Source organism: Sarcophilus harrisii, chromosome 5 (genome assembly GCF_902635505.1).
Source record: "Sarcophilus harrisii chromosome 5, mSarHar1.11, whole genome shotgun sequence".
Classification (NCBI taxonomy): Eukaryota; Metazoa; Chordata; class Mammalia; order Dasyuromorphia; family Dasyuridae; genus Sarcophilus; species Sarcophilus harrisii.
The window spans coordinates 88,671,384-88,691,763 of NC_045430.1; the positions used below are offsets into that span (position 1 = coordinate 88,671,384).

At 40.9% G+C, this 20,380-nt stretch overlaps 1 protein-coding gene and 1 long non-coding RNA gene across 8 annotated transcripts in view; one reads left to right on the forward strand and one right to left on the reverse strand.

The window, feature by feature from the left end:
- LOC116419197 overlaps positions 1–20,380 on the forward strand; it is a 53,631-nt gene that overhangs the window by 5,328 nt on the left and 27,923 nt on the right. The gene's annotated exons all lie outside the window — the stretch shown is intronic.
- PRR13 (proline rich 13) lies at positions 3,530–8,540 on the reverse strand. 4 transcript variants are annotated; one of them, XM_031937787.1, is made up of 4 exons: positions 8,517–8,540; positions 6,786–6,822; positions 5,992–6,395; positions 3,530–4,184 (listed from the first exon to the last, which is right to left on the reverse strand). In XM_031937787.1, the coding sequence occupies exons 1-4, from the start codon at positions 8,523–8,525 to the stop codon at positions 4,140–4,142; spliced, it is 495 nt and encodes a 164-aa protein (XP_031793647.1). In that variant the 5' UTR covers positions 8,526–8,540; the 3' UTR covers positions 3,530–4,139. The 4 variants fall into 4 exon arrangements, with proteins under 4 accessions (XP_031793647.1, XP_031793648.1, XP_012407289.1 ...); XM_031937788.1 differs by lacking the exon at positions 8,517–8,540 and adding an exon at positions 7,576–7,782; XM_012551835.3 differs by lacking the exon at positions 8,517–8,540 and adding an exon at positions 7,506–7,576.

Sequence of the window (20,380 nt, forward strand, 5' to 3'; positions counted from 1 at the left end):
ATTTTGTGCTCCATCTTCCATCCTATCATTGATTTTATGGAACATTATGGAATGTAGAATTTTCATTTATCCATTTTAAATTTCAATTTATCAGAATTGGCTCATCATCATTCTAGCCTTTAGAGATATTTTGTGAAACTACCATTGATTGTGTTAGCTGTCTCTCTTAGCTTTATGTCATCTGCAAATCTATTAAACATGTCACCCACACTTTCACTCAAATTACTGATTAAAAAAATAATTAACCTAGGACCAACAAGTCTCAACAAGAGATCCTTGGTGTACTCCATGAAAGATCTCTCCTCTTAGGATAACAGATTTAAAGCTGAAGTGTGCTCATTCATTTTACAATTAAGGACTCTGAGGCCTGGAGAGAAATTAAAAGATTTGAGATCAATCCATTCCTTTGGCACCACATTTAGTCACCTTTCCACTACTCACAAAGCTTGCCTGATGATACCTTAATCATCACAACTTGTCATTTAGCCAGTACTGAACCATCTAATTCTCCTATCACCTAAGTCACATCTCTCTGCCTTGTCCATAAGACACTGAAATAATAGTTGAAAGCCATGAACAAACTTTAGGTGATATTACTATTAATATATGTGATTCTCATCGTGCCTGATCCTATCTACATTCTGACTCCAACCTACCTTTCAAACTTGTCTTATGTCATTCTCCTTCAGGAAATTTGGTGCTGAAGCAAGCACAACTGAAAAAAACTGCCAGTGGCTTCCTCTCTGTCCCCCTCCTCATCCTACCTCCCAAATTTCTACCTGTCCAGTCAGTCCCATGCTTGGGAGAGATCCCACGCCAACCTTCTGAAATCCTTTTTCTCAACCTAGCCCTAATCCTACCTTCTCTTCCATGAAGGCTTCCCTAATCCCCCAGGATTGGTGTCTTACCATCTCCCACCAGGGCTCATGCCACTCTCTCTTTGACCTCTCCTATGCAATTCATCAGTCATTCATTTGTTGGTAGTAATCTGATTATGTTTCATTCCCTTCCTCCAGTGAAATTTTAAGCCTCTGAAGGAATGATGAAGTGGGAGAATTTTATAGTGCATCTTTGTAATCCCAATGTTAGGATATGCCTTGAACCGGGGAATGTTTAATAAAGCTGTGAAAGGGAAATTCACCACATTTTTGTAAAATAATTAAGTTCCTCCCAATCAGTTTTACTTTTTATACCAACAATGATAAAGCTTCAGTCTTGGACCTGTCAGAACTACAGTTATATTGGAAGTTGTGGTGAGGGTATGAGAGGCTAAGAGAGCTTCTAGGACAGGGATAAAATTACAAGCTTTCCACAAACATTTAATTGGACAAATGAGTGGTTTATACCCCAGGTTCCCCCTCGACTATCTTGCCAGGAACAGAGCAGATTGATAAGGAATGTATCTCACATTGCCCAAACCTAAACTGTCTATTCCTGGAGTCTCACAAAAACCTTTCTAAATTTGCCATTTTTCAACAGTAGAAATCTTAAAACACTTTGCTCGATAAGGAGGGGCCAAAATCAGAATCCAAAGCCAGGGAAGGCGGGGAGGGGGTTGGTGGGATAATTACATAAGAGCATTTGAAGACCACTGGCCCCCTGTTTATATTTGGAAACACTACAGCACTCTCCATAGTAGCATAAAGTCATTTTAGGGAGAGTGGAGTAAAAAGGAGGTAGGAAAGGTAGTGGGGGAGGGCAGCATCTCTGGCTCTTGTTTCTCTTAGACTTCTCCCCTCTTCCCTGCCATCTTTTCCTTCTTTCACAATGTAGCTTTCTCACATGACACACTGCTTAATCTCTGTCTCTGGTTATTTATCTCTCAATATGGGCATTTCTCTTTGTGCTCTCTATATCTCCCTAGTAATGTGTCCATTTTGTGTCTTTTCCTTCTTTGGAAAGGAAGAGGTCTGCAGAGGAGGAAATGAGATCATAGAGAATTAGAGAGAGGAAAACTATTAGAAAAGAAAAAAAAATAAATCCAATTATGATACCTGAAAAGAGAGCTCAGGCTTTGAGAATCAAAATAAAGCCAAAAGGAAGCTACAGAACTTAGGATTCTAATTGTGTCACAATTTATCTTAAAGTAAAGGAATATCTACAATGATCTGCCAGGATGTAGCTTGTCCAAGTCCAGTTCTGTACAATCTGGCTAGTTCTCAAATTATATTCCGTTGATCTAACCCCTGATCTGTGGGCTTAAAAGTAAAAGGGTTCTCTTCTTGTTGCTATCACCATGTAATTACTTTTCTCTGATGGGCCTCATTCTGATTGTTGCTCCCATTCACTCATTTTTGTCCCTGACAACAGAATATAAGCACCTTGAGCACAAGGGACTCTGGTCTGGGACCCACCCCAACTATTGTTGATATTGTTGGTTGTACTTCATTGAATTAATCCAAACCTTCAATAAAGTTATTGATCACCTACTATATGAGAGATAGTAGGCTAGGTGCTAGAAATGTAAAGATACCAATTCTATGAGGAGCTTACACTATAAGAGGGAGGAAAATCACAAACATAGGACTATGCTACAATGGAGGAAAATGGAAGGAGATATGGGAAATTTAAGATGGGAGACATCACTTTACTGCTCCCTCCTCTAGACTCCCCTACCTCTGGTAAATCACAGGCTTCATGGTGATGTCAGCTGAAGTCATAACATCGTTGACTTAAAAGGTCATCTAGATGTAACCTGAACTGCTTCCATCCTCCACTTCTCCAGCGCCCCCCCACCCCAACATCCTTTTCTCATTTGCCACAAACATTGCATTCTCCCTGAAACATGAGCCATTACATTAAGGTGTTCTCACCTGAGATGCCATCTTCCATCCTTCCACTTTGCATGCTTAATCCAGGACTTCTCTCTACCTGGAGGCATTTCAAAATAGACATCCCATCCTCCTACATCCTTTTAAAGCTATCCAGTAGCTCTCATAGGTCTGTCCTTATTTTGTCTGTTTCTGTGTCTGGACCTGGATTCTTACCTTCCTATTTTATCTTACAAAGCTATTAGTATCTTCTCCTCCCTCAGACACCCAGATCACAGCTTACTAGGAACACATCAGCAGGCTTATTTCTCTATGAAGAGAGCTGACTAATTGATAGATTTTTATAGGTCCAAGAAAAATCAGTTTGAAAGGTTCAGCATGAATTAAAGAAACAGGAAGCTGGGTGTCTTCCACAAAGGGAAGATCAGATTTCCTCTTTGGGAACAAGAGATCCCATTACCATATCTATTTTTGCCTTCAACTGCACCTCTGGATTCCCATTCTACAGTACTTCCCCTACTCCTCAAACACAATTTTATCAGCAAAGAGGATTTGACTTAGCCTGCACCAGTCCTGGAGACGAAAGGGACTTCACGATTTTCCATTCAGGAAACAAACAAGGTGACAATAAGGTGCCCTCCCCATTGATGCTCTGGTCAGTAGGCTAGATTGTCACTCCTTTAAGAAAGGGTTATAGAAAAGGGCAGTAAAAGCAATAGAACTTGCTGAAAACAGCCCAAGATATTGGCACAGATGAATGGAGACTGGGATAAACAGCTTTATTGGGAAGCACAGTGAGAGAAACAGAGTAAGACCCCAAGAATGACTGGGATGAAAAGAGCACACCAAGAAATGAGGTTGCAAAATGGCACCCACATTATCCTATTCAAAGGAACTCTCTTTCCCAGAAGGCAGTGGAGCTCAGTAGACTGCACAGTCTGCTGGGAAATGTAGTTCCCACATTCCATTATCATAAAACTACCATACCCAGACCAACTTTCATGATAATGCCACACCCCCTTTCTTCCCCTTCTCCCACACAAATTACAATAAATTTTTTAAAATCACATTTTCCAGATCCTAAAATAGTCTTCAGCATTTGGCTCAAAGGGCATACATCTTCAGAAAGGAGTTCAGATCATGTTCCCCACCCCTACCCCACAATGATTCAATCTAGTAGGTAAGAAAGTGGATTTCCTCAGGCCAACGGATCCTTTCCTCACCTTCACCACCCAATTTGGGCAAAGGGGTGAAGGGGGTTGGGCTGAGATTGGGAGTGCAGGGCTATCTTCCCCCAGCGCAATATGGTGTCCGAGGCTTGATGGGAGAGCTGGGGTGGTGTGACTTGGGGGGAGGAGGGCCCAGGATTCAGTCAGAGTCACTGCTGGAAGAGGAGGAGGAGGAAGAAGAATGCTGCGAGGGGAATGGGAAAGTGGAGAGGAGAGATTATCAGATTTTGAACTCTGACCCCATGAAATCCCATCCCATTCCCCATCTCTGTAGTACATACCCTCCCATACAAGATGCATCTAAGGCCAATAATTCACACATGGAATGTCACCAATGTACTGAAAACAAATTTCTCCTCTGGAATTAACGCTACAACAGTAATTTAAACCAACCCATGTTGTTGCAGGAAATTTTCATTAATTTCATTTGGAACAATGTGCCTCCCTCTCTTCCTGTTCTGTCAAGGGATTTCATGATGAAGATCCCTTTGGGATCAGAATGGGAGAGCCTCTTCAAGGAAGGCATAACATGGTGTTGTAGAAGCAGAAGTCAATTGGCAAATGAAGGTTTGCTGAATTATTGAAGCAATGGATGGCCACTAGCACCTTAGTACAGACAATATACATAAATGAAGATGATCCCTACTCTTTCCCAAGTAACTTGGATCTAGGCAAAAGTACTGGGGGATAAAAATAAGATGCACATAAAGTGCTTTACAAACTTTATAGCACTCTAAAAATATAACATTCTCTAAATCAGATTGCCTACACACGTATAGCTCCTTTATCAATAATGGTAAATATTTATTTTCCAACACTGGAGGCTCTGAATTGTTCTCCAGTGGATTCCACTTCTCCTTTTCTGCAGCATCCCCACTATCATTAGAATAAGTTAATTTAGATATGCCCAAATCATATCATCATCTTCTCTCTCCTTCCCTGACCCAGGTTGGTTTGAGGCTTTTGTATGGTCATGGAAGCTGCTCTGATCCATTCTAAGGAACAATGTATTTGAATGACCAAAGCCTCCAAGGTCAGAGATCAGAAATTTTGGATTCCTCCACTGATGTGGCCTAGCCACCTGACGTCAGAATAGTCATTCAACCCCTCAGTCTCCATTTTCAAGACCCAGTCTTGTTATTATATTATTATTATAAGACATGAGGTGTACATATGGTTTTAAGTTTCATAAAATGTTTTTCATTATCTCATTTGACATCTCACAACACTATGAAGTGCACTAGCTATTTTAAACCCCATTTTACAGATGAGGAAACTGAGGTTCAGAATGGTTAAAGAACTTACCCACCCCCACACAGCCAGTAAGAGACCAAGGCAAGATTCAAGCTTTGATTTCTCCAAGCTCCAATCATATCTAACTTTCTTTCAACTATACTAGAATAACTAAAGTGAAGGAAAGAAAGGAGATAGGAGTCGGGCCTCAGATATTCAGTTACAGAGTCAAAGGACAAAACTAATTAATCCTTCTCAAGATTTCCAAATCCTTTCATATGTGTATATGTATCTCTATATCTATGCTTAAGCATTCTGGGAGGATATGGATCCCTCAGCCAGTCCTGCTTGAAACAATGACAACCCAGATAACTTAAGGTTATCCATAACCTTGTAAAGCAATGTAATGTAAGGTACCCTCAGTTTCTCCTGAGCATTAAAAAAAAGGACTTTGGTGATTATGTATGCCAACCACTTTTTTTTCCCTCAAGAAACAGACTTAAACCAGTGAAGGCACTTGCTCAGAGTTAGTTTGGGAAGTATTAAGAGGCAGAATTCAACCCAGTTTCTATTCCTGGGTTCCAAGGCCAGCATGTCGTCTCTACTAGTCTACACTAACAGCATGGAGGGATGGTGAACAGAGAAGGCAAATCCAGACTGGCAGAGCAATCTGACCATGTCTCAAAACTCCCTTGGACCAAGGACTCCGATAAAATGCTCCCCATCCCAACCCCAAGAGGGCTATCAGAGAAACTGACCTTGCCATGTTTGTGATGTTTATGCATTTTCTTATGCGCCTTCTTCATCTTCTTCCTCTGCTTCTTATCCATCACTATACATGGCCCCATTACTCCTGGGGCCAAGGGATTCACAGAAGGCACACCAGGGCCAGGAGGTGGGTAATGACCCGGGGGTGGGTAGGGACTTGGGGGTGGGTAGGGACTTTGAGGTGGGCAGCCTTGGTACCCTGGCTGCTGCCCAGGGCCAAAAGCATTGCCAGGAGGATAAATGGGATTCCCTGGGAAACTGCCAGGTGTGGTAGGAAAGGTACCTGGAGGGTATGCTGGATTGGTTGGTGGTGGATGGATGGGATTGGTAACCCCAGGGTACCCAGAAGTTGAAGAGGACATAGGACCCCCAGGAGGGCACATCCCAGGCTGTCCTGGATGAGAAGAGAAGCAGAGAATAAGATAGTATCAGCAAGGTCCAGGCTCTCTTACAACCAAAACAAGTGATGGGAAAGGGGCTTGCCCCCTCTCCAGGGTATAGGGAGGTTAGGAGAAAGGAAGGAATAGAGGGAAGTTGGGAGGCAGTGAGATATTGGGGAAGGGTAGAAGGAAAAGGAAATGACCAAGCTCAAAAAAGGGAAGTTTTATGTGTTTAGGGAGCAAGAGAGAAAAGGGTCATTAAATTTTTGCCTAAACAGGTAATTTTGCTTCATGAGAGGGAGCAAATAGACATAAAAAACCCCATCTCCCTTCCTATGTGAAGCCCTTCTAAATTAAGAGTAGGAAAGAAACGGGGGGCACAGCACATCCTCTGAGACACTTACCTGCATTGGGGTCCCACATGCTCCACTGTTCTGTACCCTACATGGAAAGAAAGGACAAGAAAGGAAAAAAACCCTGAAGATCAGGAAGGGGCAGGCCAGGCAGCCAATAGCCTTCCCCCCTCCCCCAATTGCCCAATTGTCTGGGGCTGATCCTTCTGCCCCCTCAACCCATGGGGACCTTTCTCTATTCACTTATGGAGATTGTCAGCATCTACTTCTCAAACTGGGGGGGGGGGTGCGAGGGGTGTCTTCCAACCCTTCTCTCCTCCCCCGCCCCACCTCGGGGCACAGCTGGAAGACTGCTAGGCGAGATGAAGTCCAGGAATCCGGAGGACCCTCATTCCTCCCCTCTGTACCCCCTTTCCTAGGGCTGGGAGAAGAGGGATCCCGGGCGGGAAGGACGGGGGACAGGCACAGGAGATCAGGGGATCTCCAAGCGTATCTCAGTGCTTAGAAGGAAGGGCCCAGAAGAAAACTGAAGGGACCCGTCCCCGTTCCCATTCCCAAGCCCCAGAAAGAAAGGGGAAGGGGGAAGCCTCCCGTCCGAGACCCCAGTGGGGTGGGGAAAGGAAGAAGGGGATCACCAAGCACGCAGAGAGACCCTGGCCCCCCGCCCTGCCCCGTAGGAAGGGAGACCCCGAGGGACGTGCCCCAGGGCACAGAAGGGGTGCCCGGCAGGGGTAGAGGAAGGGGAAAGAGGAGCCCCGACGACCCCATCACCTCGGCAGGAGCCAGAGTCCTCCTCCCTCTTCCTCCCCCCTCCTTTTGGCACCAGCTTCCTGGTCCCCACCTCCCTCCTCTGGCTCCGCCTCCTCCGCGGCCTGATTGGTCTCTCTGCCGGGCTCGCGCCTTTTCACTGGAGGGACCGCTCGCCGATCTCCGGGGGGCGTGCCGGACCCGGGGAAACGGTCGCTGGAAGGGGCAGAGTCAGCCCGAGCCCCCGGCCAGCTCGGGGAAGCTCGGGTGGGATCGGTCCTCCTCGGGTGGGGCCCGGGCCCCACCCACGCCTCCCCGCCCAAGCTCACAGCCTTTCACCTGGACTGGGCGGGGTGCGGGGTACGGGCGGAATGGGCGAGGTCAGAGACCGGGGAAGGAGGGCCGGCCCGGCCCGGCCCGGCCCCGCAGACTTTGTCCGGCAGCCCCGGGGAAAGGTCATTGCGCTCAGGAGCCTGCCGAGCCCGCCGGCCCCGTCCCGCCACGAATTCGCTTTTTTTCTTTCCTTTTTAAAACTCTGAACTTAGCAAACACAAATAAAGTGCACGTTTCCTGATAAAATGCCGCGGGGTTCTTCTCCACCCCTGGGGAGCGGGTGCCATTACAGGGACCGTGGGACAGGGGTTAGCACAGAAATTCTGCGCGGTGCGCCTCCATGATGCATTGCGAGATTTCCCTTTTAAATGTGTAGCAAGCTCCTTCCGTCGCCAAAGCAAAATGCGAAAGGACTATTGGGCAAACTTCCCTTGGTTCAGATGAGGTTTTAAGGAGTGCCCCTGGGGCAAGCGCTGCGGAAATTACCGCTGCCCTTTTAAAGGCTTCACTGTCCATGTCCCAGCGTTCCTTGGCGTTCCTTCGGCTGTGTGTGGTGGGATAAGCGCGGATAGCAAGTACTTTTTTACCCTCCCTTTTGAAAAGATTCTAGAAATGAGCCAAACCCGAGTTATAAGCAAATTGCCCTGCAGCGCCAGAGTGGGGGTGTAACGAGCTGAAGCGTAGGAGAGAAGAGACGCTCACCCTTCTCATTAGAAGCCCTGCTCCCTCAAGGCCCGAACTCCGCTGGAGCCTGTACCTGACACAGAAGAGATGAGTCCCCTTCCAAAAAAGGAGAGGACCAGATGTCCTAGTCTCCTGGGCCCAGCAAGGACTTTGTTACTCAAATAAGATCACAAGCTAGAACTGGAAAGGATCTTAGAAGCCGTCTCAGACGGCCTCAAAAATAGCATAGGCTTCATATGATGATACACAGACCATCTAAAATGACTTCTATGTGATGGTGACGATCAGAATAGGATGTATCCAAGTGCTTTTTGGTTTACAAAGTCATTGACACAGATTGTGTCCTCACAACAATCCTAGGGGGTGGAGAACTAGAATCTTTGGGAGCTGGAGAGAGAATGGAAGAGGAAATCTCCTGGCAGAAAGGAGAAAGGATAAATAGGTAAACTGACTAGTAAGCGGAAGGGTCCCTATTTTCTTAGAGACAGAAGCAAGAGAGAATGGGGGGTGAAGTTCAGGTGATTAATTAAAGGACAGGGATTCCTATGACCAATTTTTAAAATGATTATTTTCAGTGGAAGTATGAAGTAAGTAGTGAGATGGCAATAGTCTAAGTAGCTTAAAAGGAGAGATTTGGAAGAGACTGGGAAGTTTGATGGAGAGTCAAATTAGGAAACATATTGGTGTGTATCTGGGTGGGCTACTTAAGAGGAGAGTGATATAAATTTGTAATGGATCTATTCAGTAGGGTCTTAGGACTCCTAGCCTGTTCAGTAGCTTGTAGCTAAGAGTGGAGAAGGCAGATGGTGGGCGTATGCTATAATCTATCAAGAGAGCAGGATATTCAACCCAAAAGTTATCGTAATATTGAAGTAATTGACTATGTGGTCAACACTTTGAAGGGAAGAAAGTAAAACCAGAATAGGAATAAAGACCTGGGAAATACAGGAGAATGGAAAGGGGAAGGGTTGGAATACCTGGAATTTGTCTGGAAGATGGAAAATGGGTTTTGGAAAGATGAGGCATAAGGAGAGATGGCAGGAGTTGAGATTATAATGATATAGAGGAATCTCAAGAGTTACACATTGAGAAGGTATAATTTAACTTCAATTCTTTTAAGACCTTTATTTTCACATTTTGAATGTAACCAAAAAAAGAAACATTTTCATACACATAATACATTACATATATCACATAGCATTTTTATAGGCACAAAAAGATTCTATATGAAGATGAATCACCATTTTGTATGACTTGCTTTTTTAAAATATATATGTATATGTATCTATAACAATAAATTATATGTTAGTTTCAAAACTGTCCCACTTACATATGTTTCCTTCTGAATTCCCTTCTTCATATAAAAATATGGTATGGTGGACTCCTTTTGGGAGGCCACACTATTGCTAATTCCTCTTTTCCCTATATCCCCTTCCCAATTAACTGAGAAAACAAAAGACGGGAAACCTTGTAACAATGAAACCTAGTCAAGCAAAAGGAATACTCAATGTCAAAGTGCAAAAATACATACTTATATCCATTATCTCAAGCAAATAACAATTATTGTTATTTAATCACCACCAATTAATTGTAGTTACATGTAATTAATGTTATCATTAAGTATTAATTAATTTTAAGTACTTACTGGGGACTGTTATAGGTGATGATAAAGTCAAAAGTAAGAGAGTTCTGGTGTATGACAGAGATGTAGAGAATGTAGAAATAGTTGGAGTTGAGGAGGTTGATAAATCTGGAGATCCAGGAAATTTGAAGGGACATCAACTTATCCTTTACCCTCAAAATATTAATGGTAGCAAAGAACTGGAAACAAAGTAAATTGAGTAATATAGCTAAGTAAATTGGTGTACATGAATGTAACAGAATTATATCATTAGTTATTAAAAATAATGAATATAATGAATACTAAGAAGCAAGGGTAAGCATAACATAGGATTTGATGCAAAGTGAAGTAAGAAAGACCAGGAAAACAAAATGTGATGACTACTAGGATAGAAATGAAAAGGACTGCCACAAAACAAGTGAAAATGAATATTGTAAAATTACAGAGAACAAGCTTTCTTTCCATTTTGAGGAAGGGCACAAACTGGACTTGACCACCATGATTCAGCAGCCTGTGGGTTCCTTCTCTCATTGATTAATTCTTCCCGAAACTTCCATTTTGGGGAGAACTTAGATCACTCATTTTTCATTCTTGGAACTTCCTCACCTTATTCCGTGATCTTTTCAGCTTTCATTTATGTGTTAGTATGGAAATTCTTGAGGACAGGGATTGTCTTATTTTCTGTTTGTATTTGTGTCCACAGTATTTAGCACAGTGCTTGCATAGTAAATGTTTGTTTGTTTAAAAAAAATTCCTTGGGCTGGGCAGTTGAAGCAGGTGCTAGAACAAGATGGACAATCTACCCACCTCTGGCAGGCAATCTCGCCCACACAGGAGCATCCGTAGATCTAGCTATTTTCTCACTTCATCTAGCAGGGATCTCATGCATCCTAGCTATTAACTTTATTACAACAATTATCAACATGGCGCAGAAGATAGAGCACCAGCCCTGAAGTCAGGAAGACCTGGGTTCAAATGTGATATCAGACACTTAATGCTTCCTAGCTGTGTGACCCTGGGCAAGTCACTTAACCCCAATTGTCTCAGAAAAAAAAAATCCCCCCTTCATTCTTTTGTGGAGGTGGGAGGTCCATGAGTGTTGCACATTGCATAGATGATCAGGTTTTTCTTAACATGTTAATTAGCTTTGCTGATTATTTTCTCAAATTCATTTTCTTTCTTACATGGGAAGGCTGTTGACTACAGGGGAAAATTTGGATCATGGTTACTTTTGGGTTTTTTTTTTTAAGTATCAAAATTTTTTATTTTTTATAAGAAAATTAATATTTCAAAAATTATAAAGAACAAATTTAGTCCCAAAAAGAAACATGAAAAGATATTTCCATTTTCTCCTTTGTAAGAGGGAGAGGAAGGGGAAAGAGTTTAGAAGTGTGTAGCACTTAATATAAAATCAGATTTTTTTTTACTGGTTGGATTAGTTTTGCTGAGTTTTTCTTCTTTTTGTTTCTTCCTCTTTTCCTTTTCTTTTTAAAAAAAATGTTTTTGTCATAAATGATGTCTCTTTGGGATAGGCAATAAAGAAGGAGGAGATAGAGGGAAAATTTAGATGGTGTAAATAAAAATGAGAGATATGGATAAAAATCTGTGTAAAAGAACCCCATAATAAAACTGTGTACATGGGATAAGGGTGGGATATAAAGAAGACTATAAGTTTCTCAACTTCTTGGGAGAATAAATTGCAAGATCTTGTAAATAACAGCTCCCAGTATCTAGGATAAGATGATATATCTGTAGGGAATGAACTTCAGAGGAGGAGAAATTCTCCTCCTTTGATGGAAATTGGTGGATTTGGATGGAATTTGATAGAAATAATCCCACTTACTCTTCCTCTAAACTCAGATAGTTAGGGGCCATGAAAGATGATATGTACACTAGAGAGGGTTAATAGGGAAGCAAGATGGGGAGGAGGATGTGTCAAGGATCAAAAGAAGATGGAAAGATCATAAAAGGAAGAAGTCTAATTTGAAGGGCAGTTTATAAACAAGGGAGCAGGGTTTCTTTAGAGCACTAGGGAAGAAGAGAATGGATAGAGTTGGGGGCATGGAAAGACATTCAGGACAGCAGAGAGCAGTGGTACTAAAGTGAGCTTCTGCCTAGTTTGCCTAGGACTGGGTATCACAGGGTTCTAAATAGATATAAAACTACGTTAGCCAAAGGACAATAGGTTGTCACATTCTTCCTAAGAGTAATAATATTGTTCAGATTATTCCTTCTTAGTGAGGAAATGGAGGGATGAGAACTGAAGAGCTGATAGAGCAGAAGAGAAACCAATGTGCATTAAATCCTGGTTCTGGTCTATCAACAAGAAAGACTGGGACTAGAGAATGTGCAAAAGACTGTTGTTTTTCCTTCATTTTTAAGAGGATCAATGACATAATGAGGGTGATGACTTGCTTGACTTGCTCATGAATTGGATTGAAGTGAGACACAGCTGCACAAAATCATCGGTCTCAATCTCTTTTCCACATTGAAGTTGAGTGGCAAGACAAAAGTCAAGACTCACTAGTGATGCCTTGGGCTGCAGGGGATGACCTTAGTGCCTTTGATGTCTAACCAAGCTTTATGTACTATCTTCATGGCTGTTGGAACAAATTGTTCTCATCCACCTATTCTGCCGGGGGGAGGTTTTGTAGGCTTGGAGTAGACATCTCTCTAAGTCACTTGCAGGTTGAGGCTCATGGATTACTTTCTGTAGTCTGTGTGCCAACACAGATTTACTGGGGTATATGTGTGAGCTTCTATCCTTCAGTGAAGATGGCTCCAAGTTTATACTCTGTTCTCTTAGATCCTTCTGGCCAGTCAGGTAACACAAATGATCATCATAAATAGTGACTAAGCCCATTTATCTAAGCAGACAACAAACAGAAAATGGAACTTTATAGATTAGAATGCACCAAAAAATATCCATTAGTGGATGAGCTCTTCTGATAAAAATGAAATGAAATCTCAGTTCAATCAAGAGAGAAAGTCCAATCTTAACCAAGCAATAATTCTCAAAGGTATAGAAAGAAACTAGAAATCAGGTCATATTGGGAAGCTGTGGCTTCCCTTATGTGCCTGCCACTATCAAAATCTATGTCTCTGTCTTCCTATGCTTAAAGCTGGTCCACAGCGCAGACTTCTCAAAGACAGGATAAAAAAGACCTCTAAAAGCTTTCATATCAGCTCCTGCCTTTATATGCGATGTCATGTTCAGTATTCTCTCCACCAATCCACAGTTGCATTACTGCATACAAGCCGTAATGCAAAATCTCCCAGACTTGCTTTAAAACCTAGATTATTAAAAGCATTCCATCAATTGGTGTAATCTAGCTAAAAAAGCAAACTTGTCATATTATAGTTTGAAGGACCACAAGTTTACCTGGTCACTGGGCAAAGATAATTATAGAACTGCTATAGTATCCTACTGCCAATTTCATTATTAAACTCAATAGCCTGAAATCCTGATCTTTGGCTTGGGGAAAGTGGGAGTGATATCAACTACCAATCTAATTAAGAACCAATAATAATAACAACCACAATAATAGTACTAGGCATTTGTGCTTGCTATGTGCTGGATCCTGTACTAAGCACTTTACAATGATTACCTCATTTAATCCTCTACAATAACTCTGGGAGATAAAGTCCTATTGACAAAGGGAGCCCTGAAACTCTTTCTCTTTCTCTCTGACTTTGGAGGGAATGCTAAGCTCTCTCCTGAGAGACCCATCCCAGGGAATCAAGATAAAGTACATTCATTCTGTCATCTGGGTGAAACTGGTTGAGTCCAGGACCACTTCTAACCCTATTGAGTTGGAAATTAGCCCAGGGACACTCATTCAATTCCAAGATTTTCTATTCTGATTCCAGCTCAAACTGCTCCCAGCCCTCATCAAGACCTGCCCCTAGCTTCTAGCCAAGGTTTCAATTATAAAAAGAGGCAGCTTGGGGCTCATTCCTTGCAGAGGATCTAACATGCCATGCCAAGGAATCTTTCTCTCCCTTTGGCATAAGCTGCAACCCTCCACCTGCTGAAATGATATTCTCTTTCAAGTTACTCCCTCTTTATCTTTATCTCTCTATTTCCCTAACAAGGCTTTATTCACTTTCTCTGCTAGGATAGGTTTTTTTCTGCTAAAAACTTTATATCCCTCTGTCAGGACCTTGCTACTAAGGAATTCAGTCTTTCTAGCAAAGGCTAACTTCCCATTGCCAATATTAAACTTCTTTTTGCCAGTCTAGCTTTTCAGGTTTGTAAATTCCTTTACAAAGGACCTCTATATCAACCAAAGAGGTTTCCACAACTCACTGCCCTGTACCGAACCTCTGCACTTACTATCCCCATTTTATAGATGAGGAATCTAAGACAAAAAACAAAATAATTTGTCCAGAGTTACAGAACTAATAATGTCAGAAGCTGAATTTGATTTCAAGTTTTCCTGATTTCAAATCACGTGCTCATTACCCAGCTTCCTAACCATAACAGTAGGCTGTATTGTAAAGCTAGAATTTTACCACAGATATCCTAAACTTCCTTAAAGACAATAGAATTGTCCTCAGGCCTTGATTTATCTAGTGTACTAAACTTGAACTATTCATGTAATTTTCTAGTCTCCTGGGACATAAAAGTCTAGTTGGGGTTGCTTAAAATTTCTTTGGACCATTCTTTTGAGTGGTCAGATCCATTTGGAGACCTGGGGATTTAAGATTTGAAAAGGAGAGCCACTAAAGCTGAACCAATATTGTATCCTTGCCCATGCCAATAGTGGGCAAACTTATTTTGTTTAAATGTTTTATGGACTCATTTCAGTCCAATCATAAGCCTGAACAAGCAAGGCTGGCCTGAGTCCGAACTGGGCCTGGACAAAACTAGACTAATTTATAGAATATGCAGGCCCACTGCCTTGTAGTTATAATCTTGAGCTTCTGAATGACTCAAAGTGGCGCTACCATTCCTCAGTCCAAATTAGAAAGGGAGCCAGGGAGACAGACAGATAAATGAGAGAGATGGAGAGTGACAAAAAGACAGAAGAACAGAGAGGGAGGGAAAGAGAGAATGGGAGCAAATATCGAAAGAGACAGAGACTGAGAAAGAAACTGAAAAAGAGAGAGAGAAGAGACAGAAACTAACGGATTGAAAGAGACTGACAGACTAAGAGAAAGAGACAGAAAGAGATGGAAATTATGAGAAGGAGACAGAGAAAGGGAGACAGAGTTTAAGAGAAAGAGAGATACAGACTTAGATGATAGAGATAAAATAGAGATAGAAAATAAATGCTATATAATATAGATAGATCATATAGATATAGTTGGACATAGATTGATTTGGTAGATGATATAGGCAAATGATAGTAAACGGATGTATGTTATAAATATAGATGCTAGAGATAAATAATATAGATAGACATGGTAGCTAACATAGACAACAGATGATAATATAAATTGATATAGATAGATGATATAGGTATAGACAGATTGTAGATAACTCTAAAAAATCATATGAATATATATAGACATAGTTTATTAAGTAGATGATGAACATAGATGATACAGAATATAAAGGATAGATCAATAAGTAAATGTTTAGATGATAGAGATAGACAAAATAGATATACACAAATGATAGCTGGATAGATAAATTACATAGATGATGCAGATATAAACAGAGGATAGAGAGATAGATAATAGATTATATGGAAATTGATAGATAATACAGATAGATACATGGATACATGGATGACATAGATAGGAGATAAAAATATTGACAGATCATTTATTAAAGCACCATGTGCCAAGCACAATGCTACTAAACATAAATAAAATAAAAATACAAACAAGCTAAACCCCATCCTGAAGTTTACATTTCAATAATGGAAGATAACAGATAAGAAGCATTGTAAAATGGGGCATGAGAAAGAAGGCTACCAGTGAGGGAGCAAATTAGCATAGAGAGTCTACACTTAAATTAGTCTCCACTAAACTAATAGCCTAGGAAGGAATAACCAGTCAGATGAGGTTCATTTGCTCAGGGTGGTGAGGTTAAAAAAAAGGGAAGTTCTCATCCAGAGAAAAAGTCCAGGGATGAGTGAAGTAATATCTGGCATTTTAACAAAAGCAAAATTCTTTACATATATATAATTCATTTGATTCTCAAAACACCCCTGTGGCAATTAGGTTGTACAGATTATAGAGCTTTGGGCCTGGAATCAAGAGATTTGAATTAAAATGTGACTACTGGAATTTACTAGATGTATGTCCCTTAACCTCAGTCTTTATAAATGTCAAGTGGAAGTGATAATATTACTTAGCTTACATGTTATTGTGAGGATCAAATGAAATAATATTTATAAAGTACAGGCCTAGAACAGAGTCACTATTATTGCTCAGTTGTTTTGAGTTGTGTCCTCCTCTTTGTGACTCCATTTAGGGTTTTCTTGATAAAGATACTAGAATGTTTTGCCATTTCCTTCTCCAGCTCATTTTACAGATGAGGAAACTGAGGCAAGTAGGGTTAAATGACTTGTCCAGAATCACACAGCTAGTAAAATACATGAGGTCAGATTTGAACTCAAGAAGATGAGTCTTCCTAACTTCAGATCCACTTAGCTGCCCCAAGCATACACTTAGCACTTAAATGCTTATTTCTGGAGATCAACAAACACATGCTATGTTCACTTTTTTTTCTTTTTCTTCTGTTTTTTTTTCCTCTTGTGTTTTTTCTCTTTTGTTCTGATTTTCCCCTTCAAACATGATTCACAAAGAAATGTGTATTTTTAAAATTAATGTAAATGTATAACTAGAAAAAAAGAAAACAATAAAGCTTAAATATGTTTTGGAAAATAAAAATGGTTATTTCATGTTTAGAAGAATTGTGCATATTTAACCTATACTGGATTACTTAGGAGAAAGGAGAGATGGGTAAAAAGGGAGAAAACTTTGGAACACAAGATTTTGTAAAGGTGAATGTTGAAAACTATCTTTACATATATTTTGAAAATAAAAAGCTATTATAAAAAATTTAAAAAATAAATTTTTATTTATAGGATAAATGATTTGACCAAGGTCCTATACTACTAAGTAGCCAACATAGGATTAGCATTCATGTCTTTCCAAAGCCACCACTTGATAGAAGTGTTCAACTCTTATCAGCAGCCTCAGGTTCTTTGGGGCTTCCATAGCTGGAGCAGGAATAAGGTTCCCTCCAATGTCAGGGAACATCTCACCTGACATTCTCACTTAGATCCTCAGGAAGTTAAAAATAGATTTTCTTCTCTATTTGAGTCTCTTCCATACTCTTCAATAATTCTTCTTTATCTCTACCATATGACTCCAACAATGCACTTGCTTCCTTAGTAGAGAGGCATTTCCTGGGGTTTAACTGATCTTGCATTAGCCTAATCCCTAAGAAACCAATGGATCCAAGGCAATCCCAATAGACTTCCAAGGCAATCCCAATAGACTGAATAGAAAACGCCATGTGCATCTAGAAAAAGAACTGTGGAGATTGAATGCAAACAACATACTGTGTTCACTTCTTTTTTTCTGATTTTTTTCCCTCTCCCATGGTTTTTTTCCTATTCTTATTTTTCTCAACCAACATGCATATTTAAAAATAAATAAGAAACCAACAGATTCCCCCATGTTGTTGCTGTTGTTCAATTGCCAACAGCGGTGATTGTGATGTCTTGCCTTTGTAGCTGCAGTGGGTTGACTCCTTCTCCTAGCCCTGTATGCCTTGGAGAGGGGGGCCTTCATAGGAAAAAATCCACTAAGCAAAGAGGGCAAGAATAGAAAAGGAAGAGATCATAAGATGTTCATTTACAAGAGAACAAGGCTCCAGACACAGTGGAAAGGGAAGATTAGACTTCAGAAGAAAACAGAGGCTGGATAGAAGTGAATTTTCTAAGGAGAGAGGGGATGTGGTGACTGCTTAAGCTCCCCACTTAAGCTTGCATGCAAGCCACCATGAAGGAAGGCAGAGCCATTTTTAAGGCTTATAATGGACACAAATCCCAGGGGGAGGCCAGAGTAGGGATAGCCTTGAGGGATTTAATTGAGGGAAACTGGATGTTGGCACCTGAGGAGACAACATTCTAACTGCCCTATGGGATCTCCATCTATGCTGGCCAAGAATCTCAATTGCTGAGACTCCAAAGCACCAAACAATAAATAAAAATAGCTCTTTCCCAAATATCAAAAGGAACAGGGGGAAGCCTGCTGTACCATTCTTGGTAAAATTATAGACATACACTAGAAATGACTGTTAGTTCATCAGTAATCATTTATTAAACTCCCCCTTTGTGGCAGGCACTGTACAAGATTTTATCAAAAATGGAAAAAAAACAAACAAAAAAGATAGACCTTGCTCCCAATAGGGACAATAGGAGAGAGAACAAGTATTAAACATAGAAGAGATCCAGACAGATCAGAGAGATAATCCTTGAAGGGAAGTTATTAACATAATGGGGGACCAGGAAAAGCCTCTTTTAGGAGATTGAATGGTTGTTAAATCCTGAAGGAAGACAGGGAAGGAAGACAATTTGCTAAAAAAAAACACAGGACAGAATAGGATCCCTTACACATATAGAGGGGTCAGCTGGGCAGGAAGGATAAGTTCTTTCTGTTGAGAAAAGGAGGGAAAAGTAACAGAAGGCAGCAGGGTGATATGAGAGGAAGATTGTGCTCAAGTTTCAGAGCCCCAAGCATGGCCCTTTTAGTTTGTTAACCTCTAGATGTTTATATTACATAGCAGCTCTGTACTTAACCACAAGACAAATTTAGATTTTGATGTTTTAAAATCTTTATTCATAGCATTTTTTTTAACATCATTTCCACTTTCTGAACATATCCCTCCCTTTCCTGTACCAGGGAGGAAACATCCCTAGTAATAAATAAAAAAGATTAAAAAGTACATCAGTAAAATTAACACATTCATCAACTGAGGCAAACAAGACAAGCAATGATTCATACCCATCATCCCCTACCTCTGCAAAAAAGAGAATATTATATCTGAAGCTTCTTTACTTCCTTCCTTCCTTCCTTCCTTCCTTCCTTCCTTCCTTCCTTCCTTCCTTCCTTCCTTCCTTCTCATTGGGGAATCCCCATACTGTCTCTCTTTGACTTGGATGGGGCATGAGGTATAAACTCCTTGAAGGAGAGATTTTCCCTGAATCCTTCCCTCGGCAAAAGACCCACCCCAGGGAATCAAGACAAGTAGTTTCATTCTGTTATCTTGGAGGAGACAGGCACACCTCCCCATTGATAACACTCACTACTGATTAAGCCCCTTATTGAGTTGGAGATTAGTCCAGGGATACTCATCAAAATTTCTATTTAATTCCTGAAGATCTCTGTCCAGTTTCAACTCAAATTGCCCCCGCCTCTAGCCAAAGTTTCAATTATAAAAATGGGCAATTGGGCTCAATACCTTGCAGAGGACCAAAGCAGTAATCATGCTAGGCCAAGGGACCTCCTTTGGCATAGCTACCTGTAAGGACACTCTGCCCACTGAAAAAATATTGTCTTTTCACCATTAATCCCTCTTTATCTCTCTCACCTATTTCCCTAACAGGACCATACCCCTCTTTACCTGTCTGTTAGGATTTCTTTACTAAGAACTTTATTTCTCTGCTAGGACTCTTCTGCTAGATCTTTACTTCTCTGTCGGGAGCTTGCCACTAAGGAAGTCAACCTTCCTAGCAAAGGCTGACTTTTTGGTTCCAACAATAAACTTCTTTTGCCAGTCTAATTTTTCCGGTTCATAAGAAGGACCTGCCCCAACCAGAAGGGGGTTCCCACAACCTTCTGCCCTCTACTGAACCTCATCACTTCCTTCCATCTTCCTTCCTTGTTGTTTTTTTTTTTCTTACTCCAAGATCTATATTTTTTTTTAGTTTTCAACATTCACTTTATAAAATTTTAAGTTCCAAATTTTTTCTTCCTCCTTCCCCTTCACATCCCCCCCAAGACAGCAAATAATCTGATATAGGTTATATATATATATAAACATACCAAATATAGATCCACATTAGTCATGTTGTGAAAGAAGATTCAGATCAAAAGGGAAAAAACACAAGAAAGCGGGGAAAATGAAAATAGAATGCTTCAATCCTCATTCTGTCACCATAGTTCTTTCTGTAGATGCAGATGTCATTTTCTATCACATGTCCATTGAAATTGTCTTGGGTCACTGCATTGCTGAGAACTCAGTCTACCATAGTTGATTATCACACAATGTTGTTATTACTGTATAGGATGTTCT